This window comes from Schistocerca gregaria, chromosome 3 (genome assembly GCF_023897955.1).
Source record: "Schistocerca gregaria isolate iqSchGreg1 chromosome 3, iqSchGreg1.2, whole genome shotgun sequence".
Taxonomy (NCBI): domain Eukaryota; kingdom Metazoa; phylum Arthropoda; class Insecta; order Orthoptera; family Acrididae; genus Schistocerca; species Schistocerca gregaria.
Window position 1 is genome coordinate 852123679 of NC_064922.1, and position 23995 is coordinate 852147673.

General features: G+C 42.8%; 1 protein-coding gene across 1 annotated transcript in view; it reads left to right on the forward strand.

Annotated features, from left to right (window-relative positions):
- Positions 1–21935, forward strand: part of LOC126355626 (prolactin-releasing peptide receptor-like) — a 117103-nt gene extending 95168 nt beyond the window's left edge. The window contains exon 2 of the mRNA XM_050005989.1: positions 21096–21935. Within this exon, the coding sequence (XP_049861946.1) occupies positions 21096–21935 (840 nt within the window). The remainder of the gene's footprint in view (positions 1–21095) is intronic.
- The last annotated feature ends 2060 nt before the right edge of the window (positions 21936–23995 follow it).

Below are 23995 nucleotides of genomic sequence, written 5' to 3' on the forward strand. Positions count from 1 at the left end.
ACATTGAACAGGTTGCTCACACACCTCGTCTAATAAATCTCGTTCTATGTTCTTCCAGCTAAAGTAATTCTGATCAGTTGCAATTACATTTACATTTACATCCTGGGGCTCATCATGCTCTATAATCTTAGCTGCTTTCTCTAATCTGTCCACTAACTTTAAATCGAAGCATCTGACGACTTTTTCTACTTTTGTTTGCTGCACATCAGCCAAACTATCCTCTACCTCTGAGCAACTGCGTCCCTGCGCAATATTGCTGTTCATAAGAATGTCGTCACCTTCTACCATTTGTGGCACGTTTACTTAGCTACTAGATTCTTTCACCTCGTTACTATTTCTACCCCCTTCATTCATCATTTCCTCCTCTCTAAAGTTTTGCAGTACTGATTCTACTTCTGCTACTTCTACTTCAGCTTTTAGATTGCCATTTTCATCGAAGATGTAAGCTTTTACTTCATCATTATTCCCATCAGACTCAAACCCATTATCTATTTCTTCCCCATTATCTACCTTGAGTTCCTGTTCTTCCTTGACCCATTTTTCTAGTGTATCCAAAATACTATCCACTATTTTGTGAGAGTGGCTTAACACATCACTGGAATTATCTGTATTTATTTCGTCATCCATGTTGTCTGTCTGTGTATGTTGGCTGATTGTCTGTGTTTCCGTTACTGGCTGTGTTACTGTTACCGCCTGGTGAGCGCCAGTTTCCTCATAGACGGGATTTAGTTTCCCACACGCGGCCTGTTGTGTTCATCTGTGACACCACTAGATATAGTAGCATCATGACTCCCTTCTTGTCTTAATGGCATAGTATTTACTTCTCCACTTTCGTCATAGTAGTTGTTACGAAAGCGTGGTGAGTATCTACCCCCTCTTCCTCTGCCACGGCTTTGGTTTCGATAGTTTGTTTTGGTGTGCCTAACTTCCATATTTCTAACGTTCACGTTTCCATTATTTTGTACGTGATTGTTAGAAGATTTGTTATTCTGCTGCACCTGCTCCTCAGCAGCAGCTACTCTTTCCACTCTTTCCAGATATTCAATAAATTTGTCTATATTATCTCTAGGGGCGGAAATGATCCTCTTCTGCCAGTACCACGGCAGCTTACCTTCTAAACCCATAATGATCATATCTGGCTTCATCTTTTCTGTCAAATGTGACAGTCTTGAAACCCACTTCCTAGCGAAATCCTTTACTGATTCACGCCCTGGGAAAAACTTCTTACCACTCCAGAATTCCCTTAACACATCATTTTGTTTGTTATGTGACCAGTATTCGTTGAGAAATGCAGACTTAAATTCAGATAAAGTTTTACATTTGATCATTACATCCGCTGACCATCGCAAAGCATCACCTGACAAATGACTTCTTATAAATGAAATTTTTTCTCTTTCTGACCAAGTGTTGGGGAGAACATCCTCAAAGTCATTCCAAAATTCAAGAGGGTGAATGTACTTATCAGGATCAAAGCGCAAAAACTGTCGACACCCTATAAAAGCGGCGTCAACTGAAGTCACATGCTGTACAGTAGAATGACTAGAATTAACAGAGGTTACTCTATTTTCTAGGTTAGCAATGTTAGTATTTAATTCCTCTACTTGTGACTCCACTGCTTCTATCCTGGCAGAACATCTTTGTTCCACTGCACCACGAATTTCGGTACAGGTTTCTTTTACTTTCTCAATGTTTTTCTGACAAGTATCTACTTTAATTTGTACCTCTTTAACTTTGTCAGAGCAAAGTTTGGACTCGTTGCTCAATCTTTCGGACAACCTCACTTCCAAAAGTTCATCTGCCTCTTGATAATTTTTTTGAATTTGATCTATTTCACATTTGAAAGTACTATGCATTTTAGTTAACTGTTGCCCTACTTTTACTTGAATGTCATGATGAATAGCATCTATCTTATAATTCAAACTATTCCATTTTGATTGCAGTTCTTCTTTTAGTTCTTTATTACTATCCTCAATTTTAGCCTCAATTTTATTTTGGTTTGATTCGAGTTTGGCAAACAGTATTTGCATCCAATCCGGAGCTTCTACCTTGATACTTTGTATCTCTTGACTTGACTGAGCTGGAGATATATTGAGCTCAGTTTCACTACCTGACAAAGTTAGCAACTCTACTGGCTCCCTTTTGACTTCTATTTCACTTATTGATTGCATCCCTGCACTCTCATTTAAATTAAAGTCATAATTTACTGGTGACAAATTACGTTCTAGTTCAATATTTGAGGGATTCATGGAACCATCCTCATTAAACTCAATTCCTGATCCTGAGGATTCTTGGTCAGAGACCGGTTCCCTTCTGAAATGTACACTACTTTCCATATCTTTTAGTTTGTTAGCAGCAGTTAATAAATATTTTAAAAGTCTTTGACTTAACTTAAATGCTTGATTTCGACGAATGATGTCGTCGCGGTGTACCAGCAATCGTGATGCGACGCGTCGCGACGTATTGAAGGCAGCAGCAGCAGCCGTAGCGTCGAGTACCGCCACAGGAATCGCCTACTGCAATAGCTCCAGGGGGGGGGGGGGGGGGGGCAGCAAGGCACCGTTGACCGCTCGGCGCAGCCGGCAGCTGTCTCGCAGATCAGCGCAGCTCCGCGATGACGCACCGTCTTCGTTTAGTCTCAGCGCCGTCGGCAGCCGCGATCCAGCATCGTCGCCTTCCTCACCATCGTCACTAACCAACGTACAGCGGTAGACACTTATTGTTTATACACTACACCCGCCTTTACTGGTAACACTGTTCCCACACTAGTTCAATTCAGTGTCCTGTTATTGCCTACCGAGTTCGTTAATTTATACCAATCGCTTTCACACATCGAGCACTTTTATTTGCTTTTAATTCAGTTTTCCCGGCCGATGCACCATATGTGGGGCGGCGAAGAAGTTGTCGAATGAGTTGTTTGAATGTTCATTTCACGTAACAGACTATTGCCGATGCAACATATGTGGGACGGCGAAGAAATCGTTGTTTAATGTTGAATGAAAGTTGAACATTGCCACCTTAAATCACGCGAGCCTGGCAACTAATTTGTTGGCCAGTCAGAAAGCGAAGGGAAACTTACTGACCTTAGTTCCCAGTCTGCACGGCCACATTCCTGTACAGCCCAGCTAAACGAAAAATATCCATAGTTCTTCACGAGATTAGGGCTGCTTCAATAAAATTTAAAGTTCCAAACAAGATTTTATTATCTTAAAGGCTCACACAAATTACTCGAAACTTCTGAAAATGCTAAAGACATTAAATATTGTTAATTCAGCCAATCGTTTAATAGTTCAGAGGCGACTTCTACAGCAAGTTCCTCCCGAATAGTTCATTACTCAAACTAACGGTGCTCTATTAATAGTTCGCAATAATGTTAAAAAAAAAAGATTAATGCTCGCCTTAAAAGTGGAGTTAGTCACCACTTGCCACGCGGAATTATACTTCACACGGACGGCACAATAACAATTTGTTACCGAAGTCTAAACGATCCAGGACGGTGTACAGTCCTCGCGATTTCCAATGTCCGTTTACATTGCTAAGTACGCGCATGTCACAGCCCGCTATGACGTCACCCGAGGCGAGGCGCGATCGGACGTTAAGCTCACTCCGCATTAGACCAACGCCTAGTCCACGCGAGCTTACCGAGGAAAAGCGCGGCTGTGGCCTTAACGTCTGCCTGTTACGACAAGGTTGCGGCTGACCACAACTCACGCACGCAGAGGTTATCACTATAGTGCAACGCCGACCTCCAGACCTACGCTTTCAGCAGCTTCTTCCTCATTTGCATGTCGTTATCTGGTACCAGTACACGTTTTGCTGAAGACAGCTTTCTTCATCTACGGCTATCTACTTCTGATACTTGCCTTGCTTCGCCCATTCTTTGTAATCTTACTCCCAAGATGAGAGAACACTTCCATTTCTTTGGTTATTGTGGCGCTCCAAATTCTAGAGTCGAACAAATCATTACTAGAGTTGCAACTATTCTTCATTTAGTACACAACTGGCCATTAAAATTGCTACACGAAGAACAAATGGAGATGATAAACGGGTGTTCATTGGACAAATATATTACATTAGGACTCGCATGTTATTACATTTTTACGCAATTTGGGTGCATAGATGCTGAGAAATCAGTACCCAGAATAATCACCTATGGCCGTAATAACGGCCTTGATACGCCTGGGCATTGAGTCAAACAGAGCTTGGATAGCGTGTACAGGTACAGCTGCCCATGCAGCTTCAACACGATACCACAGTTCATCAAGAGTAGTGACCGGCGTATTGTGACGAGCCAGTTGCTGATATCAATTGGTGACAGATCGGGAGAATGTGCTGGCCAGGGCAGCAGTCGAACATTTCCTGTATCCAGAAAGGCCCGTACGGGACCAGCAACATGCGGTCGTGCATTATCCTGCTGAAATGTAGGGTTTCGCAGGGATCGAATGAAGTGTAGAGCCACGGGTCGTAACACATCTGAAATGTAACGTACTCTGTTCAAAGTGCCGTCAATGCGGTTAAATTTCGCGTCTGTGACACGTCATCTTCGTAGTGTAGCAATTTTAATGGCTAGTAGTGTATTTCATTGGTTTGTTTATTCTTAAGCCATGCTATTGGGTTAAGTTTATTGTCTATTTCTTTAGTTAAATCTTCACTGTTAACCATACGTGCAGTTAGAGGGGTATGGACAGAACTCTTCGTTGGCTCTGAACACTATGGGACTCAACTTCTGAGGTCATCAGTCCCCTAGAACGTAGTACTACTTCAACCTAACTAACCTAAGGTCATCACACACATCGATGCCCGAGGCAGGATTCGAACCTTCGACCGTAGCGGTCACGCGGTTCAGGACTGTAGCGCCTAGAACCGCTCGGCCACCCCGGCCGGCGACGGTATTCTGTTGTTCAATGTAGTTCTAGATAGACATGGAAGAATGGGAAAAGAAACCTACAGAAGAAAATTTCTGGAAACCAATTTCATTAGGAACCAAAAATATAACCTACGAATCCCCTACTTAGACTTTGCGGACTATCTCGTAATAATGGTAGATTCTTGTGAGATAGCTATAAATCAGATAGAAACTCTAAAAGAATGCGCAGAGAAAGTCGGCCTGCAGATTTCATTTGAAAAGACAGTGTTTGCAACAACAAATTTAGAAATTTTTAAATTACAAACCAAATGTGGAGAAATATCTAGGAGAAATTATCTCTGAAAATATGCACAGCAAGAAAGAATATAAAAAGCTCGTAAAGGTTTAGGATTCGTAAAAAACCTCTGTGATAAAAAATGCTTATCTTCAAATGCCAAAATTAGTCATTACTAATCAGTAATTAAACCATCAATTTTATATGCCAGCGAAACTTTGGCACTGAACAGGAAAACTGATATAGGAAATCTAAAGAAAGAAGGAAAAAAATAATTCGGAAAATTTTGGGACCAAGATGGATCGCGAATGGATATACACTACAGGAAACGTCCAAATTGAAGAATATTCTAACATAGATACGGACATCAGGAAAAGACGCCTCAAATTCTGTGGCTACATAATGAGGCTTCCCGAACACAGAGTAACAAAAAGAACAGTAAAATACGTAGATTCCCTCGCTCATGGAGGAGAATGGATGCAAAATGTTAAAAAAGACTTGGAATTAGGCAAAATCACCAAAGAAGAAATAGACGTAAGGAACAATTTTAGAATAAGAATAGAAAAATGGGATGTTAGACCAGACAAAAAAGCCGAAGAACCGGAACAAAATGGAGCGAAGAATGAAGAACTAAATTCTCGTAAACAACGAGAAACTGGTGGGCAAATAAAAAGAACCAGAAGAACAAGAAAAACGGAAAAATGAACCATCTTTACTTAGCGTCTCCACTCTGGGAGCTTTGCGAGTAATAATAATAATAATAATAATAATAATAATATATTCCTGTTTGAACATATCTGATTTGTTTCCAAAAATTGAGGATTATGCTGTTCCCCGAATCGAAGCAAAAATAAGTACTTTATTAAGACCGTTCTAAGCGCCACATCAGGAAACTGACTGGTTCTAAGTACCAATAGGAAAGTGTTACAAGCTGATTTTTGCGAAGAAGAAAACAACAACGGACTTCAAATGGAGCACTATGGGACTTAACATCTATGGTCATCAGTCCCCTAGAACTTAGAACTACTTAAACCTAACTAATCTAAGCACATCACACAACACCCAGCCATCACGAGGCAGAGAAACTCCCTGACCCCGCCGGGAATCGAACCCGGGAACCCAGGCGTGGGAAGCGAGAACGCTACCGTACGACCACGAGATGCGGGCAACAACGGACTGCTAATAAATACTACTATTCACGAGCCCTGTTTCGTTTGTCAAGATCTGATCGGTCGCGAAATTAAACCACAGTGAAAACCCGATGAGGCTTTGCGCAGATGTGTTGCGCAGTAGCTCTGATACGCCTGTCGATCGCGTCGAGTCGCACTTTTCATTTTGAGCACACAGACGACGAACGAGCTGCAGAACAGCGTAGAGAACTGACAGAAAGCACACGCGGCAGGCTGCCTTCTGTGACGTCGATGTTGGACAAATGTCTAAGTTGGAGTAGCGATTACGTAGAGAAGTAGGTGGAAGGTATAAAATGTTACAAATAAAACATTTTTATTACCATTGTGGTTTCTATTCCGCGACAGAACAGACATTAAAAAAAACTAGCCGTCCTATTTACATAAACAGCGCCGTTACCGGTTTAATCTCCCACCTCCTTGCTAATTCCATCTATTGTTCACATTAGTCTTTTATGAAGATTTGAGAGGAGCGAAGACTACAATAAGCATTCTAGTTTACTTAGCTTGTCACGGAGAGTTGGCTCTAATTCTTCTTGTCTAGTGGTCTAATTCTCGAAGCTCAAAATGTCACATTTTAGGTCCTCAAGGTTGGATTGATCTAAATAAATTTGAATATCGTTGTTGCAGAATTTTTGTTTTTTACGTAATTACATTTTCTCACATTTTAGTAGACCATAGAGTCTTTTGATTTTTCACATTAACAAAGCCGAGAGTACATTGTCCGCACAAAATACAAAAATGCGTCCGACCACATCAGAGGCATGCTTACGACTCTCACACTCTGCTAAAATAACGATATTCCAAAGGGTTTACAATTTTTCTTAACAAATGAATTCCCACTAGTTTCTGTTATACAATTACTTTCGGTTATTATTTCATAAATGAATCCAGAAATAAGCATAGTAACCAGCATAGTACTGCGTAATTAATAAATAAATTTGAAGTGTGCAATACTTCGTAATTTCAAATTTTTCTAAAAAAAATTTAACCCTTCATTCAGAACTAGTACGCATCGATTATAAATCGAATTAAAACATTTTATTTAGTAATTCGTTTTCATAAATTTGAGCTTGAAATATAATATACTCTGTATAAAATTATACGAAAGTTTTCACAAAAGGAATTGAGATTACACTGACCTTTCCAAAATTCAAAAAATAAGGAAAGTAATCCTGGAGGAGTATGTCCCATCACATTGGTTTTCGAACTGATTGATTCATCTTCAGATGGTTGTTCACGTTTATATTACATTTCTTGTTGCGTACATTAGTTGCCCGTTTATTTTTTCAACAACTAGTGGAAACATCAGCAAATGTAATATACAGTGTGGTCCATTGCTCGCACCCGGGCAAATATCTCACGAAATAAGTGTCAAACGAAAAAACAACAAAGACCGAAACTTGTCTAGCTAGAAGGGGGAAACCAGAGGCGCTATGGTTGGCCCGCTAGATGGAGCTACCATTAGTCAAACGGATATCAACTGCGTTTTTTAAAAATAGGAACCACCCTTTTTTATTACATATTTGTGTAGGGCGTAAAGAAATATGAATGTTTTAGTTGGACCCCATTTTTCGCTTTGTGGTAGATGGCGCTGTAATAGTCACAAACATATGGTTTATAATTTTAGATGAACAGTTGCTACCAGGTAGGTTTTTAAAATTAAAATACAGAACGTAGGTACGTTTGAACATTTTATTTCGATTGTTCCAATGTGATACATGTACCTTTGTGAACTAATCATTTCTTAGAACGCATGCTGTTACCGCGTGATTACCTGTAAATACCACATTAATGCAATAAATGCTCAAAATGATGTCCGTCGACCTCAATGCATTTGGCAATACGTATAACGACATTCCTCTCAACAGCGAGTAGTTCGCCTTCCGTAATGTTCGCACATGCACTGGGAATGCGCTGACGCATGTTGTCAGGCGTTGTCGGTGGATCACGATAGCAAATATCCTTCAACTTTCCCCACAGAAAGAAATCCGGGGACGTCAGACCTGGTGTACGTGCGGGCCATGGTATGGTGCTTCGACGACCAATCCACCTGTCATGAAACATGCTATTCAGTACCGCTTCAACCGCACGCGAGCTATGTGCCGGACATGCATCATGTTGGAGGTACATCGCCATTGTCACCGTCCCGTAATTTCTCTTGTGCCCAGTGACAGAACTGTACACGACGTTCAAAGTCGTCCCCATGCAATTCCTGGTGCATAGAAATATGGTACGGGTGCAATCGATGTTGATGTAGCATTCTCAACACCGACGTTTTTGAGATTCCCGATTCTCGTGCAGTTTGTCTGCTACTGATGTGAGGATTAGCCGCGACAGCAGCTACAATACCTACTTGGGCGTCATCATTGTATGCAGGCCGTGGTAGACGTTTCACATGTGGCTGAACACTTCCTGTTTCCTTAAATAACGTAACTATCCGGCGAACGGTCCGGACACTTGGATGATGTGTAGGATACCGAGTAGCATACATAGCACACGCCTCTTCGGCATTTTGAGCACAATAGCGATACATGAACACGATATCGACCTTCTCCGCAATTGGTAAACGGTCCATTTTAGCTCCAAGAACCATGGACGTTGCCATTGGTGGGGAGTCTTGCGTGCCTCGGCGATACAAATAGCCGTACCGTAGGTGCAACCACAACGGAGGGGTATCTGTTGAGAGGCCAGACACACGTGTGGTTCCTGAAGAGGGGCAGGAGCCTTTTCAGTAGTTGTAGGGGCAACAGTCTGGATGATTGACTGAACTGGCCTTGTAACATTAACCAAAACGGCCTTGGTGTGCTGGTACTGCGAACGGCTGAAAGCAAGGGGAAACTACAGCCGTAATTTTTCCCGATGGCATGCAGCTTTACTGTATGGTTAAATGATGATGGCGTTCTCTTGGGTAAAATATTCCGGAGGTAAAATAGTCCCCCATTCGGATCTCCGGGAGGGGACTTCTCAGGAGGACGTCGTTATCAGGAGAATGAAAACTGGTGTTCTACGGATCGGAGCGTGGAATGTCAGATCCCTTAATCGAGTAGGTAGGTTAGAAAATATAAAAAGCGAAATGGATAGGTTAAAGTTAGATATAGTAGGAATTAGTGTGAAGTTCGGTGGCAGGAGGAATAAGAATTTTGCTCAGGCCAATACAGGGTTATAAATACAAAATCAAACAGGGTAACCCAGGAATAGGTTTAATAAAGAATAAAAAAATAGGAGTGCGGGTAAGCTACAACAAATAGCACAGTGAACGCATTATTGTGGCAAGATAGACACGTAGCCCACGCCTACAATAGTACAAGTTTATATGCCAACTAGCTCTGCAGATGACGAAGAAATTGAAGAAATGTAAGATGAAATAAAATAAATTATTCCGATAGTGAAGGGAGACGAAAATTTAATAGTCATGGGTGACTGGACATTTCCAGAGGCAGATGTGGACTCTGACCACAATCTATTGGTTATGAACTGTAGATTAAAACTGAAGAAACAGCAAAAAGGTGGGAATTTAAGGAGATGGAAACTGGATAAACTAATTAAACCAGAAGTTGTACAGAGATTAAGGGGAGCATAAGGGAACAATTGACACGAATGGGGGAAAGAAATACAGTAGAAGAAGAATGGGTAGCTTTGAGGAATGAAATAGTGAAGGCAGCAGAGGATCAAGTAAGTAAAAAGACGAGGGCTAGTAGAAATCCTTGGGTAACAGAAGAGTTACTGAATTTAATTGATGAAAGGAGAAAATACAAAAATGCAGTAAGTGAAGCAGGCAAAAAGGAATGCAAACGTCTCAAAAATGAGACCAACGGGAAGTGCAAAATGACTAAGAGGCATGGCTAGAGGACAAATGTAAGGATGTAGAGGCTTATCACACTAGGGATAAGATAGATGCTGCCTACAGGAAAATTAAAGAGACCTTTGGAGAAAAGAGAACCACTTGTATGAATACCAAGAGCTCAGATGGAAACCCAGTTCTAGGCAGAAAAGGGAAAGCAGAAAGGGGGAAGGAGTATATAGAGGGTCTATACAAGGACAATGTACTTGAGGGCAGTATTATGGAAATAGAAGAGGATGCAGATGAAGATAAAATGGGAGATACGATACTGAGTGAAGAATTTGACAGACCACTGAAAGACCTGAGCCGAAACGAGGCCCAGGGAGTAGACAACATTCCATTAGAACTACTGACGGTCTTGGGAGAGCCAGTCCTGACAAAACTCCATCATCTAGTGAGCAAGATGTATGAGACAGGCGAAATTCCCTCAGACTTCAAAAACAATATAATAATTCCAACCCCAAAGAAAGCAGATGCTGACAGATGTGAACATTACCGAACTATCAGTTTAATAAGTCACGGATGCAAAATACTAACGCGAATTCTTCACAGACGAATGGAAAAACTGGTAGAAGCGGACCTCGGGGAAGATCAGTTTGGATTCCGTAGAAATGTTGGAACACGTGAGGCAATACTGACCCTACGACTTATCTTAGATGCTAGATTAAGGAAGGGCAAACCTACGTTTCTAGCGTTTGACAATGTTGACTGGAAACTCTCTTTCAAATTCTGAAAGTGGCAGGGGTAAAATACAGGGAGCGAAAGGCTATTTACAATTTGTACAGAAACCAGATGGCAGTTATAAGAGTCGAGGGGCATGAAAGGGAAGCAGTGGTTGGGAAGGGAGTAAGACAGGGTTTTAGCCTCTCCCCGATGTTATTCAATCTGTATATTCAGCAAGCAGTGAAGGAAACAAAAGAAAAATTCGGAGTAGGTATTAAAATCGAAGGAGAAGAAATAAAAACTTTGTGGTTTGCCGATGACATTGTTATTCTGTCAGAGACAGCAAAAGACTTGGAAGAGCAGTTGAACGGAATGGATAGTCTCTTCAAAGGGGATATAAGATGAACATCAACAGAAGCAAAAGGAGGGTAATGGAATGTAGTCTAATTAAGTCGGGTGATGCTGAGGGAATTACATTAGGAAATGAGACACTTAAAGTAGTATAGGGGTTTTGCTATTTGGGGAGCAAAATTACTGATCAAGGTCGAAGTAGAGAGGATATAAAATGTAGACTGGCAATAGCAAGGAAAGCGTTTCTGAAGAAGAGAAATTTGTTAACATCGAGTATAGATTTAAGTGTCAGGAAGTCGTTTCTGGAAGCATTTGTATGGATCGTAGCCATGTGTGGAAGTGAAACATGGACGATAACTAGTTTGGACAAGAAGCGAATAGAAGCTTTCGAAATGCGGTGCTACAGAAGAATGCTGAAGATTAGATGGGTAGATCACATAACTAATGAGGATGTATTGAATAGGATTGGGGAGAAGAGAAGTTTGTGGCACAACTTGACTAGAAGAAGGGATCGGTTGGTAGGACATGTTCTGAGGCATCAAGGGATCACCAATATAGTATTGGAGGGCAGCGTGGAAGGTAAAAATCGTCGAGGGAGACCAAGAGATGAAAACACTAAGCAGATTCAGAAGGATGTAGGTTGCAGTAGGTACTGGGAGATGAAGAAGCTTGCACAGGATAGAGTAGCATGGAGAGCTGCTTCAAACCAGTCTCAGGACTGAAGACCACAACAACAACAACAACAACAATGTGTCACGAAGAAAATACCGTCCGCATGTTACGTGATTCCACTTAATTATATGTTTGTGACTATTACAGCGCCGCCTATCACAAAGCGAAAAAAGTGGTCCACCTAAAACATTCATATCTCTTTACGTACTACACGAATAAGTAATAAAATTGGGGGTTCCAATTTAAAAGAAATGCAGTTGATATCCGTTTGACCTATGGCAGCGCCATCTAGCGGGCCAATCATGGCGCTATCTGGTTTCCCCCTTCAAGCTAGACGAGTTTCGTTCTTTGTAGTTTTTTCGTTTGATGCTTATTTCGTGATATATTTGGCCCGGTCACTATCAATGGACCACTCTGTATACGTGAACAGCTGTCTGATGATGAACGTGTCTTTTTTTGTAAATAAATAACAGTACTAAAAGTGGATGGTTGTTGTTTTCGTCTTTGCAAGATTCATATTTTGTACACAACCACGGACTCTACAATGTGAGTTTCCGACAAAATATAAGGAAGGAAGTTTCTTTCCTAGTGCCATGAATACTGATACAACAAGTTTTATTTGTGGTGATATACATACAGAAATACGGCATTAGTTTTTTTGAATCGTAGTAGAGCAGTCAACAAAAACCACTTCTCATGTGTTTTAAATTTTAGACCCCCAGAGGGAAGCACAGATTGACACAAAAACCACGCGCCATCTACAGGGGATAGGCCAAATAATGTGGATACCTGTACTTACTTGGAAATGGTTTATTAATAAGGAGTTGGACCCCGATTTGCCCGTAATACAGCTGCAGTTCTTCTTGGAATACTGGCATATAATAATTGTATAGTCTCCAGTGGAATGTTATACCACTCTTCAATCAGAACCTAACTCTTGTAGTGATGGGGGAGGTGGAAGTCTACTCCGGAATCTGCGCTCCGATACCAACAACAAGCGTTCCATAATTTCAAATCCGTGTACTATACTGGCCAGGGAAGACGCTGCAGTTCAGTTGCATGCTCCTCATACCACGACTGTACTGTCCCGGCTGTGTAAATGGGTACATTATCGTCCTGAAATATGACATCATTATTTGGGAACAACATTTGAATCATGGAGTGCACCAGATCATCTGAAATGTTCACATAATCGTTGGCTGTAACACGGCCTTTGAGAGTAATAATGGGACCAGCAGAATACCATGGTATGGCTGCCCACACCATCACACTTCCACCTCCATGCTTAACCGCTGGAATCAAGCAGTCACGATTATCGGCTTCTTTTGCGTCCTCCAGAGGTAAACGCGGCCCGATGTTGGAAATAACGAAAACGTTGACTCATCGGAGCATATGACATGATTAGCCGTAAAAGATTTTAGTTCCTGTCACCATGTTTTACGCTTCTTTGCCTTGGTTGTCGCCACTATTAGTTTCGGTATAGCAGCTTGTCCATAAATATTCGCTTTATGGAGTTCTCGGCGAACAGTGTCGACGTATACGGGGTCTCGAAGATGGCTATTGAGCCTGAGCCCTGCAGTTACTTTAGCCGCCGTTGTTTTGTGTTGTTCTGACACCATTCGTGTTAGCGTACGACTACGCCCACTATTACATTTCAACGATGATGTCTTTCAATCTTTTGTGTAGGTTGTCGTGACTATTAAAACAGTTGCTCTTGTAACATGTAATAAGTCGGCTGTCTCGGTTACTGATGCTCCAGCTAATCGGGCCACCACAGTCTGCCCTCTTTGGAACTCAGCTGGATCTTTCACCGAACGTGGAGCTCGGTTTTGAACACAAGTACAAAGTGTGCACTACTCGTAAACAACCTGCACTGATGCCAAGTCCATGCTGAACACTCACAGTGCAGCGCAACGTGCCTTACCTGCGTTGTTGACCATCAAAAACAAGCATCCCATTACTACCATTGTTCACATTATTTTGCCTATCCCCTGCACTAATTCATTTTTGGAAGACTCTCCATGGTTTGGCACTTGGATCAAGTCTAGGAACATGCAACGGACCACCGATGACACCATAGTGCTGAAACTACACATAGAACGTTATTCAGTTCCACTCTTATAAAGTTTGAGGACAAAAATCTGCGCAGATGCAGATACCCGACATTACACTTGCGGGTATTCACAGTAGCTATAGATTAAATTGTGTCAAGATTATGATTTTCGTCTATGTTAGCATTAAAAGCGACCGACAAGAATCTTTATTGTTGTTTAAGTCATTATTATTACCCATTAGCTACGGAATCCCGCAATATTGGCTTGAATGCGCCTTATCCTGGAGACGGTAAATGTGTTCTTCACATCTGAATAACTGAAGATAGCGACATAGCGATCTTTCTGCATTTTCACAAAATGATAACGTCCGTCCTGTTTCCATCCCACCAGCAGCTGCCTTACGGCTGAACCAGACCTGTTTCGGCTACATGGTCAGCTGTCACTTAGCAGTTTACGAAAGCTGCCACAGACGGATACGCAAGATTTTATAAGACACACTGTCATTGGAAAGATTATTCGCTTTAGTGATTCAATGAACACGTTCCTCAAAAACATTCACAATCACACAATCTAGAACTCGTTACATTCATACTGTGGGGAAACAAGCGCTGTATTGTTTTAGAGATACATAGGTGAGCGAGTGTTTTTGTTTTAGAGATACATAAGTGAGCGAGTGTGTCAGGACTTACCCCAGTTCACTGCTAGTAGCGCCACGTCACCACAAAGCGTCTGTGCGTAGCACACGAGTATTGCACGATAATTTAAGAATAAAATTAAAAGTTAAAATTGCTTTTCCTAATTCTGTCAGCATGTGCTTTAGCATTTAACCCTTTTAGACCCTCTGACTACAATTGTGTACATTAACTTTTACAGTCTGTTAGCTGCAACAAAAGTATTTCTGCCCTAAGCGAACCTGAGCTACACACTTGTAAATGTTCAACTTCTCATCACGCGAAAGTGCTGCCAGCCGTTGGGCATCACTATAAAAATATCAGCAAGTCAATGTAGCAGTGCGCTGCAACTCGTGACCACCAGAATACATGGTTCGCTATAGTTGGTTGGTTGTTTTGGCGAAGGAGACCAGACAGCGAAGTCATCGGTCTCAACGGATTAGAGAAGGATGGGGAAGGAAGTTGGCCGTGCCCTTTGAAAGGAACCATCCCGGCATTTACCTGGAGCGATTTAGGGAAATCACGGAAAACCTAAATCAGGATGGCCGGACGCGGGATTGAACCGTCGTCCTCCCGAATGCGAATCCAGTGTCTAACCACTGCGCCACCTCGCTCGGTGGTTCGCTATATTCCAGTGTATAATTGAATATTGTTGTTGTTAATTTACATGGAAATTATTGAATGATCATTTTACTATTTATTACAATAGAGAATATTTCATAATTAGTTATTTTAGTCCTTAAAGTGAAGCCAAGTGAACAAAGAACGTTTTGGGAACGGGTACATATTTTTGTATAAATCATGCTCCTAACATCATTAAAAAATCACCTAAGACCACTACCACGTAAAGAAAAATGTTTCTTCCTCCAGAAAAATTTCGGGTCTGAAAGGATTAATGTTTAAACTGTCAAATATGAGATTAATCGGATGAGTATCTTTCTCTAAATACATGGTATAAAGAAGAAAAGTGGTGCTAAATAATAAAGCTAGGAAGCCAAAAATTTGTTATAATGTGTAGATGCATGTCAAAATTAATTGGTATAAGTGTCAACGTGATTAAAGCAATAATTTGGTCAGAATCCACGTTTTTTTTAAAAAATTGAAGGCGCTAAATATTAGACTTAGAAATATGAAAATTTGTATGACCCTTCAGTTTAGCATAAAAATAGGAACTACCTGACCCCATTAAGCTACCTCCAATGGTTTTCGAATAATTTGCTGAAAACTAAATTTGGAACAAAAGCGCCCTTATTTGTAGTAAATTATGTATCTGTTATATTAATGCTAGAAAGTTCTGATTACAACACGTAATGCGACCTATTAAATAATAGACCTGGATGCAAATAAAAACAACTGTAAGGTCACTTAAACTCGTAGTTCGGAGCTCATGTTCTACTGTCTGTTTCGTTCAAAAAATTCTAGACTGGAAAGTTTAAATACAGAGGCGAGCTAAAATTTTTCTATGATTTTAGACGTTCATACAAAAATTACGAAGATTCTAAATTGATTCATGGCATTGTTATAAAATATTATGTGTCCGAGGAAGCGGCCATTTAGAGGCTACTACTGGTGGCATAAGGCAGATGACAACAAGCGTTCCCTTGGCCGTCCGCTGCGCCTGTATATAAATACAGCCGGAGAGGTTCAAATGGTTTAAATAGCTCTGAGCACTATGGGACTTTACTACTCTGGTCATCAGTCCCCTAGAACTTAGAACTACTTAAACCTAACTAACCTAAGGACATCACACACATCCATGCCCGAGGCAGATTTCGAACCTGCGACCGTAGCAGTCGCGCGGTTCCGGACTGCGCGCCTAGAACCGCTAGACAACCGAGGCCGGCACAGCCGGAGAGGCGGTGACTTGAATTCACTTCGCACCCAGCTACCCGAAGGTCCATGTCAGCCAAACGTCGCATTACTGGATATCTCGGATGACGTTAAAGCCAGACCGCAACTAAAGTCATGTTATTAAAGTGTAGTAATTATACTTTACTGGAAGGAGGCTTGCGCAGATTGTAGTAATAGTTCTACACACAACTTTCGTAAGCTTTACTGTGTTGCAACCACTAGTAAACAAAGACACAAATAAATGACAGACATTGGCTGCGAGCGGGAATTCATTGAAATTGATTGGCGTGCTAGGGTAGTCCACGCAGTTGCAATGACTACTGTGTTTGGATTATTAGTGGCCAAAGCAACTGCCTAGTAAGCAAGAGCTTTGGGTTCGAATCCCAGCCTGACACTAATGTTCAATTCTCCTAATCGATTTCAATCAATTGCCGCTCACAGCTAATGTCTGTAATTCTTTTGGGTCTAATTAGTAATAACACATGGATCAAAATGGTGCGTGTCCTTCGAGATATGTCCGAAAGAACTGACGCGACATATACTTGTAAAAAAAACACTATAAATCAAAGAATACGAAATCAGTCGCATTGATGCAATTCCACAGACTGCTACGGTCGCAGGTTCGAATCCTGCCTCAGGCATTGATGTGTGTGATGCCCTTAGGTTAGTTAGGTTTAAGTAGTTCTAAGTTCTATGGGACTGATGACATCAGATGCGAAGTCCCATAGTGCTCACGGCGATTTTTTGAGGAAAAGGCCGCAGGAGAAAATAAAAGTCATGGGATAATAATATGCACATATACAGATGGTGGTAGTATCGCGTATACAGGGTATGAAAGGGCAGTGCATTCGCAAATGTGTCATTCGTAATCATGTGAGTCATGTGAAAAGTTTTCTGACCATATTATGGCTGCATGGACGGGAATTAACAGACTTTGAACGCGTAATGGTAGAGTTGGAATCACGAGACAGTCCATTTCGGAATTTGTTAGGGATCTGAATGTTCCAAGATCCAAAGTGTCAAGAGTGTGCCGAGAATACCAAATTTCGGGCATTAGTGCTCACCACGGCAGCGCAGTGGCCGACGATCTTCCTTAATGACCGAGAGCAGCAGCGTTTTCGTCGATTTGTCAGTGCTAACAGACAAGCAACATGATCTATCCTTCCTATGGGACCACAGATATATAGCTTTTTTGAGAGAAATTTCCACCATTTGACTTAATTCAAATGGCTCTGAGCACTATGGGACTTAACTGCTGTGGTCATCAGTCCCCTAGAACTTAGAACTACTTAAACCTAACTAACCTAAGAACATCACACATATCCATGCCCGAGGCAGAATTCGAACCTGCGACCGTAGCAGTCGCGCGGTCCCGGACTGAGCGCCTTAACCGCTAGACCACCGCGGCCGGCCTTGACATAATTGTTCATATATTTTACACAATCATGTTTTCGTCATTGTAGCCTTTTCAAGTACATCTTGAAATGTTAAAAATATGTCATCATCAGAAAAACATATTTGTGATCTTATAGACCAGTTATTAAAAAAATGGTTCAAATGGCTCTGAGCACTATGGGACTTAACATCTATGGTCATTAGTCCCCTAGAACTTAGAACTACTTAAACCTAACCACATCACACAACACCCAGTCATCACGAGACAGAGAAAATTCCTGACCCCACCAGGAATCGAACCCGGGAACCCGGGCGCGGGAAGCGAGAACGCTACCGCACGACCACGAGCTGCGGACCCAGTTGTTGTAATACAGTTATTATCGAAGATACATATAGGGGCTGACATTGTGTACAGTGAAAATGCATTGACACACAGTATGACGTATTTAACAGCATACATGTTTTTGTGACCTGCACTCATCACTTCTGCTCATCAATGGTGACTGGTGAGCATATTGGTAAATAACAACAGTTAATCGTAACAGCTGTGTATGGAGTGGCAATACTGTAACTCCTCAGTTGCTCTTACAATCTCGCGTAATCGCTCTCCATTCTACATCTACATATACATGGACACTTTGCAAATCACATTTAAGTGATCGGCAGAGAGTTCATCTTAGCACCTTCACAATTCTCTGTTATTCCAATCTCGTATAGCACCCGAAAAGAATGAACGCCTATATCTTTCCGTACGAGCTCTGATATCTGTAATTTTATCGTGGTGATCGTTCCTCCCTATGTAGGTCGGTGTCAGCAAAATATTTTCGCATTCGGAGGAGAGAGTTGGTGAGTGGAATTTCGGGAGAAGATTCAGTCGCAATGAAAAACGCCTTTCTTTTAATGATTTCCAGCCCAAATCCTGTATCATTTCAGTGACACTCTCTCCCATATTTCGCGATAATACAAATCGTGCTGCCCTTCTTTGAACTTTTTCGATGTACTCCGTCAGTCCTATTTGAAAAGGATCCCACAACACGCAGCAGTATTCCAAAAGAGGACGAACAAGTGTAGTGTGGGCAGTCTCCTTAGTAGGTCTGTTACATCTTCTAAGTGTCATGCCAATAAAACGCAATTCTACACCGGTATAGGCCACTTGCAGCCAACGTAAGACTCAAGTGATTGGTTTTTGGTTAAATGGGCGGTGGCGGAAGACTGGTCAGTGGAGTCTCCAAGTATACCAAAGCAGTGAGTTCGAAGGTGACAATGTAGGAAAAAAAAAAAAAAAATGGGAAATTTGTGGTATCGTCTTATGGGACGAAACTGATGAGGTCATTGCTCCCTAAGCTTGCACACTACTTAATCTAACTTAAACTGACTTACGGTAAGGACAACACACACATCCATGCCCGAGGGAGGACTCGAACCTCCGACAGGGGGAGCCGCGCAGACCGTGACAATGCGCCTAAGACCGCTCGGCTACCTCGCGCGGTAACATTTTAGGTGACACTCACTAGTTTAAAATGAGTAACAGACCTTATTTCTAATCTATAGTAGACATGACAGCAAGCTGACTGCAATCTTGGCAGAATAAATTTGGTGCCCACTGTGTGGTTTTTCTTTTTTTGAGTCATCTGCCTTCTGACTGGTCTGAAGCGGCCCATCACGAATTCCTCTCCTGAGTCAACCTCTTCATCTCAGATTAGCACTTGCAATGTATGTCTTCAGTTATTTGCAGGATGTATTCCAGTCTATGTCGTCCTCTACAGTTTTTATCCTCTACAGTTCCCTGTAGTACCATGGAAGTAACTTCCCTCTTGTCTTAACTGATGTCCATATCATCCTATTCCTTCTCCTTGTCGGTGTTTTCCACATATTCCTTTCCTCTCCGATTCTGTGCAGAACCTCCTCACTACTTACCTTATCAGTCCTCCTAATTTTTAACAGTCGTCTGTAGCGCCACATCTCAAATGCTTAGATTCTCTTGTGTTCCAGTTTTTCCACAGTCCCTGTTTCACTAGCATACATTGCTGTGCTACAAAAGTACATTCTCAGAAATTTCGTCCTCAAATTAAGGTCTATGTTTGGTACTAGTAGATTTCCCTTTACCATGAATGCCTTTTGATGTCTTCCTTGCTCCATCTGTCATTGATTATTTTCTGCCTAGCTAGCAGAATTCTGTAACTTCGTCTACTTCATGACCATCAATCCTGATGTTAAGTTTCGCGCTGTTCTCATTTCTGCTACTTCTCATTACTTCCGTCTTTCTTCAATCTACTCTCAGTCAATATTCTGTACTCATTAGACCAGGGCTTTCCAACCTTTTTTGCTGGTGCACCCCTTCTTCAGTCGAAAATCCGTGGCGGACCCCTAGTCTGTTCCCAATGACACCGCCCCCCCCCCCTTGAAGCATTAATAGTCTTTGGTTTAGAGATGAATGAAAACAACTTGAAGGAAAAAAATCGACTTATGAAATAGCTAGTGCACTGACAAAGCAAGTTTAAATTATGCCGGGGACCACATACGTGCCAGCGAGTGCTGTGATTGGTCGACAAAGGTCGCTCCGCGCATACGTAAAAGGCTTCAGCACATCTACCGCCGTGAGCCGGCGCACAAACGACCCTCGTATTGTTGCGAAACAGTCGATCAGAGAAGCCGCATTCTCTGGCACTAAACTGTGTATGCGTTCTCACTTAGGAACCGCAAAGGCTGCTTGGGAATACGACCTGAAGTAGAAGTACACATTTTTTTCACACGAATAAAAAGTGATGAATTTTGATTTTCATATTTTTATTCAATAATTTTACTCATTATTTTACACGATTTGGTGAAGGGTGGCCGCAGACCCCCTAGAAAGAGCCGGCGGACCCCTAATGGGTCCGTGTACCACACGTTGGGAAGCCCTGCATTAGACCATTCCTTTCAGCAGATCCTGTAATTTTTCTTCACTTTACTCAGGATAACAATGTCATCGGGAAATTGTATTGTTGAAATCCTTTGACACTGAATTTTAATTCCACTCCTGAAGCTTTCTTTTGTTTTCATCATTGCTTCTTCAGCGTAGAGACTGAACAGTAGGGTCGAAAGATAACGTCTGTGTCTTAGCACTTCGATCTTGGTCTGTGTGCGGCCCAAAATGCTCCCAATCCTTCCTACCCTTCTGAGTGTGGTGGATGTTACTGTGTGTCAAGTGCCGATGTAGAGCTGGGAGGAGAGCGGCTGTCGTGACAACGGAGCGCGCGCATGTGCCTGTTATGTGTGTGTGTGCGCAGGGCACGAGCGTGTACGTGTCGTCGCTGTCGCTGGCGGTGGTGGCTGCCGACCGGTATGTGGCGGTGACGCAGCCGCTGCGCGCGCGGCCGCGCGGCACCTGCTGCCTGCTCGCCGTGGCGGCCGTGTGGCTGTGCGCGTGCGCGGGCGCGCTGCCGTACGCGCTGCACGTGCAGCACCGGCCGGCCGACGGCGCCTGCGAGGAGCACTGGCCGTCGGCGCGCGCGCGCGCCACCTTCGGCGCCGCCACCTTCTGCGCGCAGCTGGCCGTGCCGCTCGCCGTCGCCGCCTTCTGCTACGGCCGCGTCTGGCTGCGGCTGCGCGCGCGCGAGCGCGACCGGCGCGCAGCCAGCGCCGCCGGCCCGCCCGCCGCGGTGCGCGAGGCTGCGCGAGCGCGCGCGCGGCGCACTCTGCGCCTGCTGGTGGCCGTCGTTGCGGTGTTCGCCGTCTGCTGGCTGCCGCTGGCGCTGCTCAACCTGGCCGCCGACCTGAGCGCGCGCGCCACGCGCTGGCGCTTCTTCCATCTCGGCTTCTTCGTGGCGCACGTTCTCGCCACCAGCTCGGCCTGCTACAACCCGTTCCTGTACGCCTGGCTCAACGACAACTTCCGGCGCGAGTTCCGCCGCCTGCTGCCCTGCTGCTGCGGGGGCGGGGTCGCGGGCGGCGCCCACGCCGATGACGTCGTCGCCGGCGCCTGCGAGCCCGGCCAGTCGGCGCAGACGCTGCTGCCAGAGTCCGACGTCGGCGTCGTCGCGGTCCCCGTCGTCTCCTACTGCGCCTCTGGCGAGGTCGTTCACTTCTCGACCGTCGAGAACCTGCTGGATCTCTCACCGTCCATCTAGGTCAGCCTCTGACATTCCTTGTAGATCTGCTATTCTTCATATATTGAAAATTTCGTGATCTACATAATGAAAAACTGCACAATTTACTCTTCATAGATCCGGTAAAAATATCGAGTGACTAGGACCTCCCGTCAAGTAGACCATGCGCCGGGTGCTAATCTTCCGATTTCGCGCCACTTCGGCGACTTGCGCGTCGATGGGGATGAAATGACAATGATTAGAACAACACAACACCCATTTCTGGAGCGGAAAAAGATCTCCGACCCAGCCAGGAATCGAACCTGGGCCCTTATTTTTTTTAATCCTAATTTGTTCGTTATATCTGCTCTGGGCGGACGTCGAAAGACACCCGTTTCAGTTCGCTGTTGATCCATTAACTCAGTTTTTTTTTATTACAGAGGGCAGCTAGCCCTCTGACCGAACACGCTGAGCTACCGTGCCGGCTGGGCCCTTAGGATTGACATTCTGTCACGCTGACCACTCAGGTGCCAGGGAGGACGTAGATCTGGTATTCTTCATATTCTGAAAACTTCACGATCTAAAGAATGAAAAACTGCACTTGTCATTAACTTTTTAATGCTTACCACAAAGCGTTTCGAGAATCTGTTCTCATTTTCAAATCTATTTTTTTTACGTAAATTTTTTTGTGACGTTCTCATGTCTGGTTTTCTGCCTGTCTCGCGTTGTAGTTGTCTTTATGAGGCTATAGTGCAACTGGGAAGTAGGACAAAATGGAATTTTCCTATGTGCTGTGTTTGAGATGGTATTTTTGTTTTTCTGCTTCCAAGTATTGTGCCTCCACTGTTACACAGAATAGCACACACAAGCAAAGCATCACTTAAACTGTTTCTTTCTGCCATCAAAACAAGCTACAAAGATATTACAACATTATGGTTTCACAAAGAGTTTGTCCACAGTCAAAGGTGTCTAATGGTGCAGCTCGAAATTATTGAACAGCACAAAAAGTAAGTTGAAAAAAGATTCAGTGATCAACTACCTAGCGAATCAGTAATTTTTTGAAACGTTTTTCTTACATGTGATCACAGTACTAAGTTTCATAAATATGTACATTTTCTTAGAGAGAGAGAGAGAGAAAGAAAGAGAAAGAGAGAGAGAGAGTGGAATGGTGGCAAAATAAATTTTATAATCAACGTCTTCGTATATAAAATATAATCCACACAGTGTAACACCTCTGACTTTGTAAAAACTCTTTGCGCAACCATAATGTTTTAATACCTCTGTAGCATGTTTTGATTAAAAAAAAACAGTGTAAATGATTAGCCTGTGTATTACTTGCTTCGTAATGAAGGAGCCATAATCTTGGAAGCAGACAAACAAAAATACCATCTGAAACAGAGCATCTAAGAAGATTCCATTCTGTCCAATTTTCCGATTGTACTATAACCACCTACAGGCAACTACGGTGTGTTCAAAAAGTCTCACCGCAGTGCCGTATGATTGTTAGCCGCGCGTGTCGTATGATTGTTCGCCTGACTGGGTTACTTCCTTTCAAAAGTGGACTCTCCCTACATTCCACTGTTTAGTTTATCTGAGCCAGCGTCAGTAATATCGTTGGTGTGTGTCGTTACGTGTTGACGTGAACGTTTGAGTTTAGTTCCTTTGTTAGTTTGTTTCGTTTTTGTCACTGTTAGAATGCTAAGCATTGAAGAACGTCTGTTTTTAGTCGAACAAGTGTTCAAAGTTGGCCGTAAATACTCAGTTTCAGTTCGTCAAACATTTAATTCAATTTTTCCGGAGACAACACTCGCACATCGCGATACTGTGCGAGATTTGGTTATCAAATTTCTAAGTACGGGTTCAGTGACAGATTTACCGAGCAGTGGTCGTCGTAGCGTTTAGTCTGAGGATAAACTATTCGATATTTCCGATAAAATGCCCATGAGTCCGAACAAGTCAGTAGGAAAACAGGAAATCGATGTTATTGTCGGAACGGCCCATACAGCTGTAAGGAAAAAATTAGAACTTTTCCCATACAAAGTGACAGTCATGCAAGAACTAAAAAACACTGATCATGGCTAGAGACTGCATTATTGTCAATG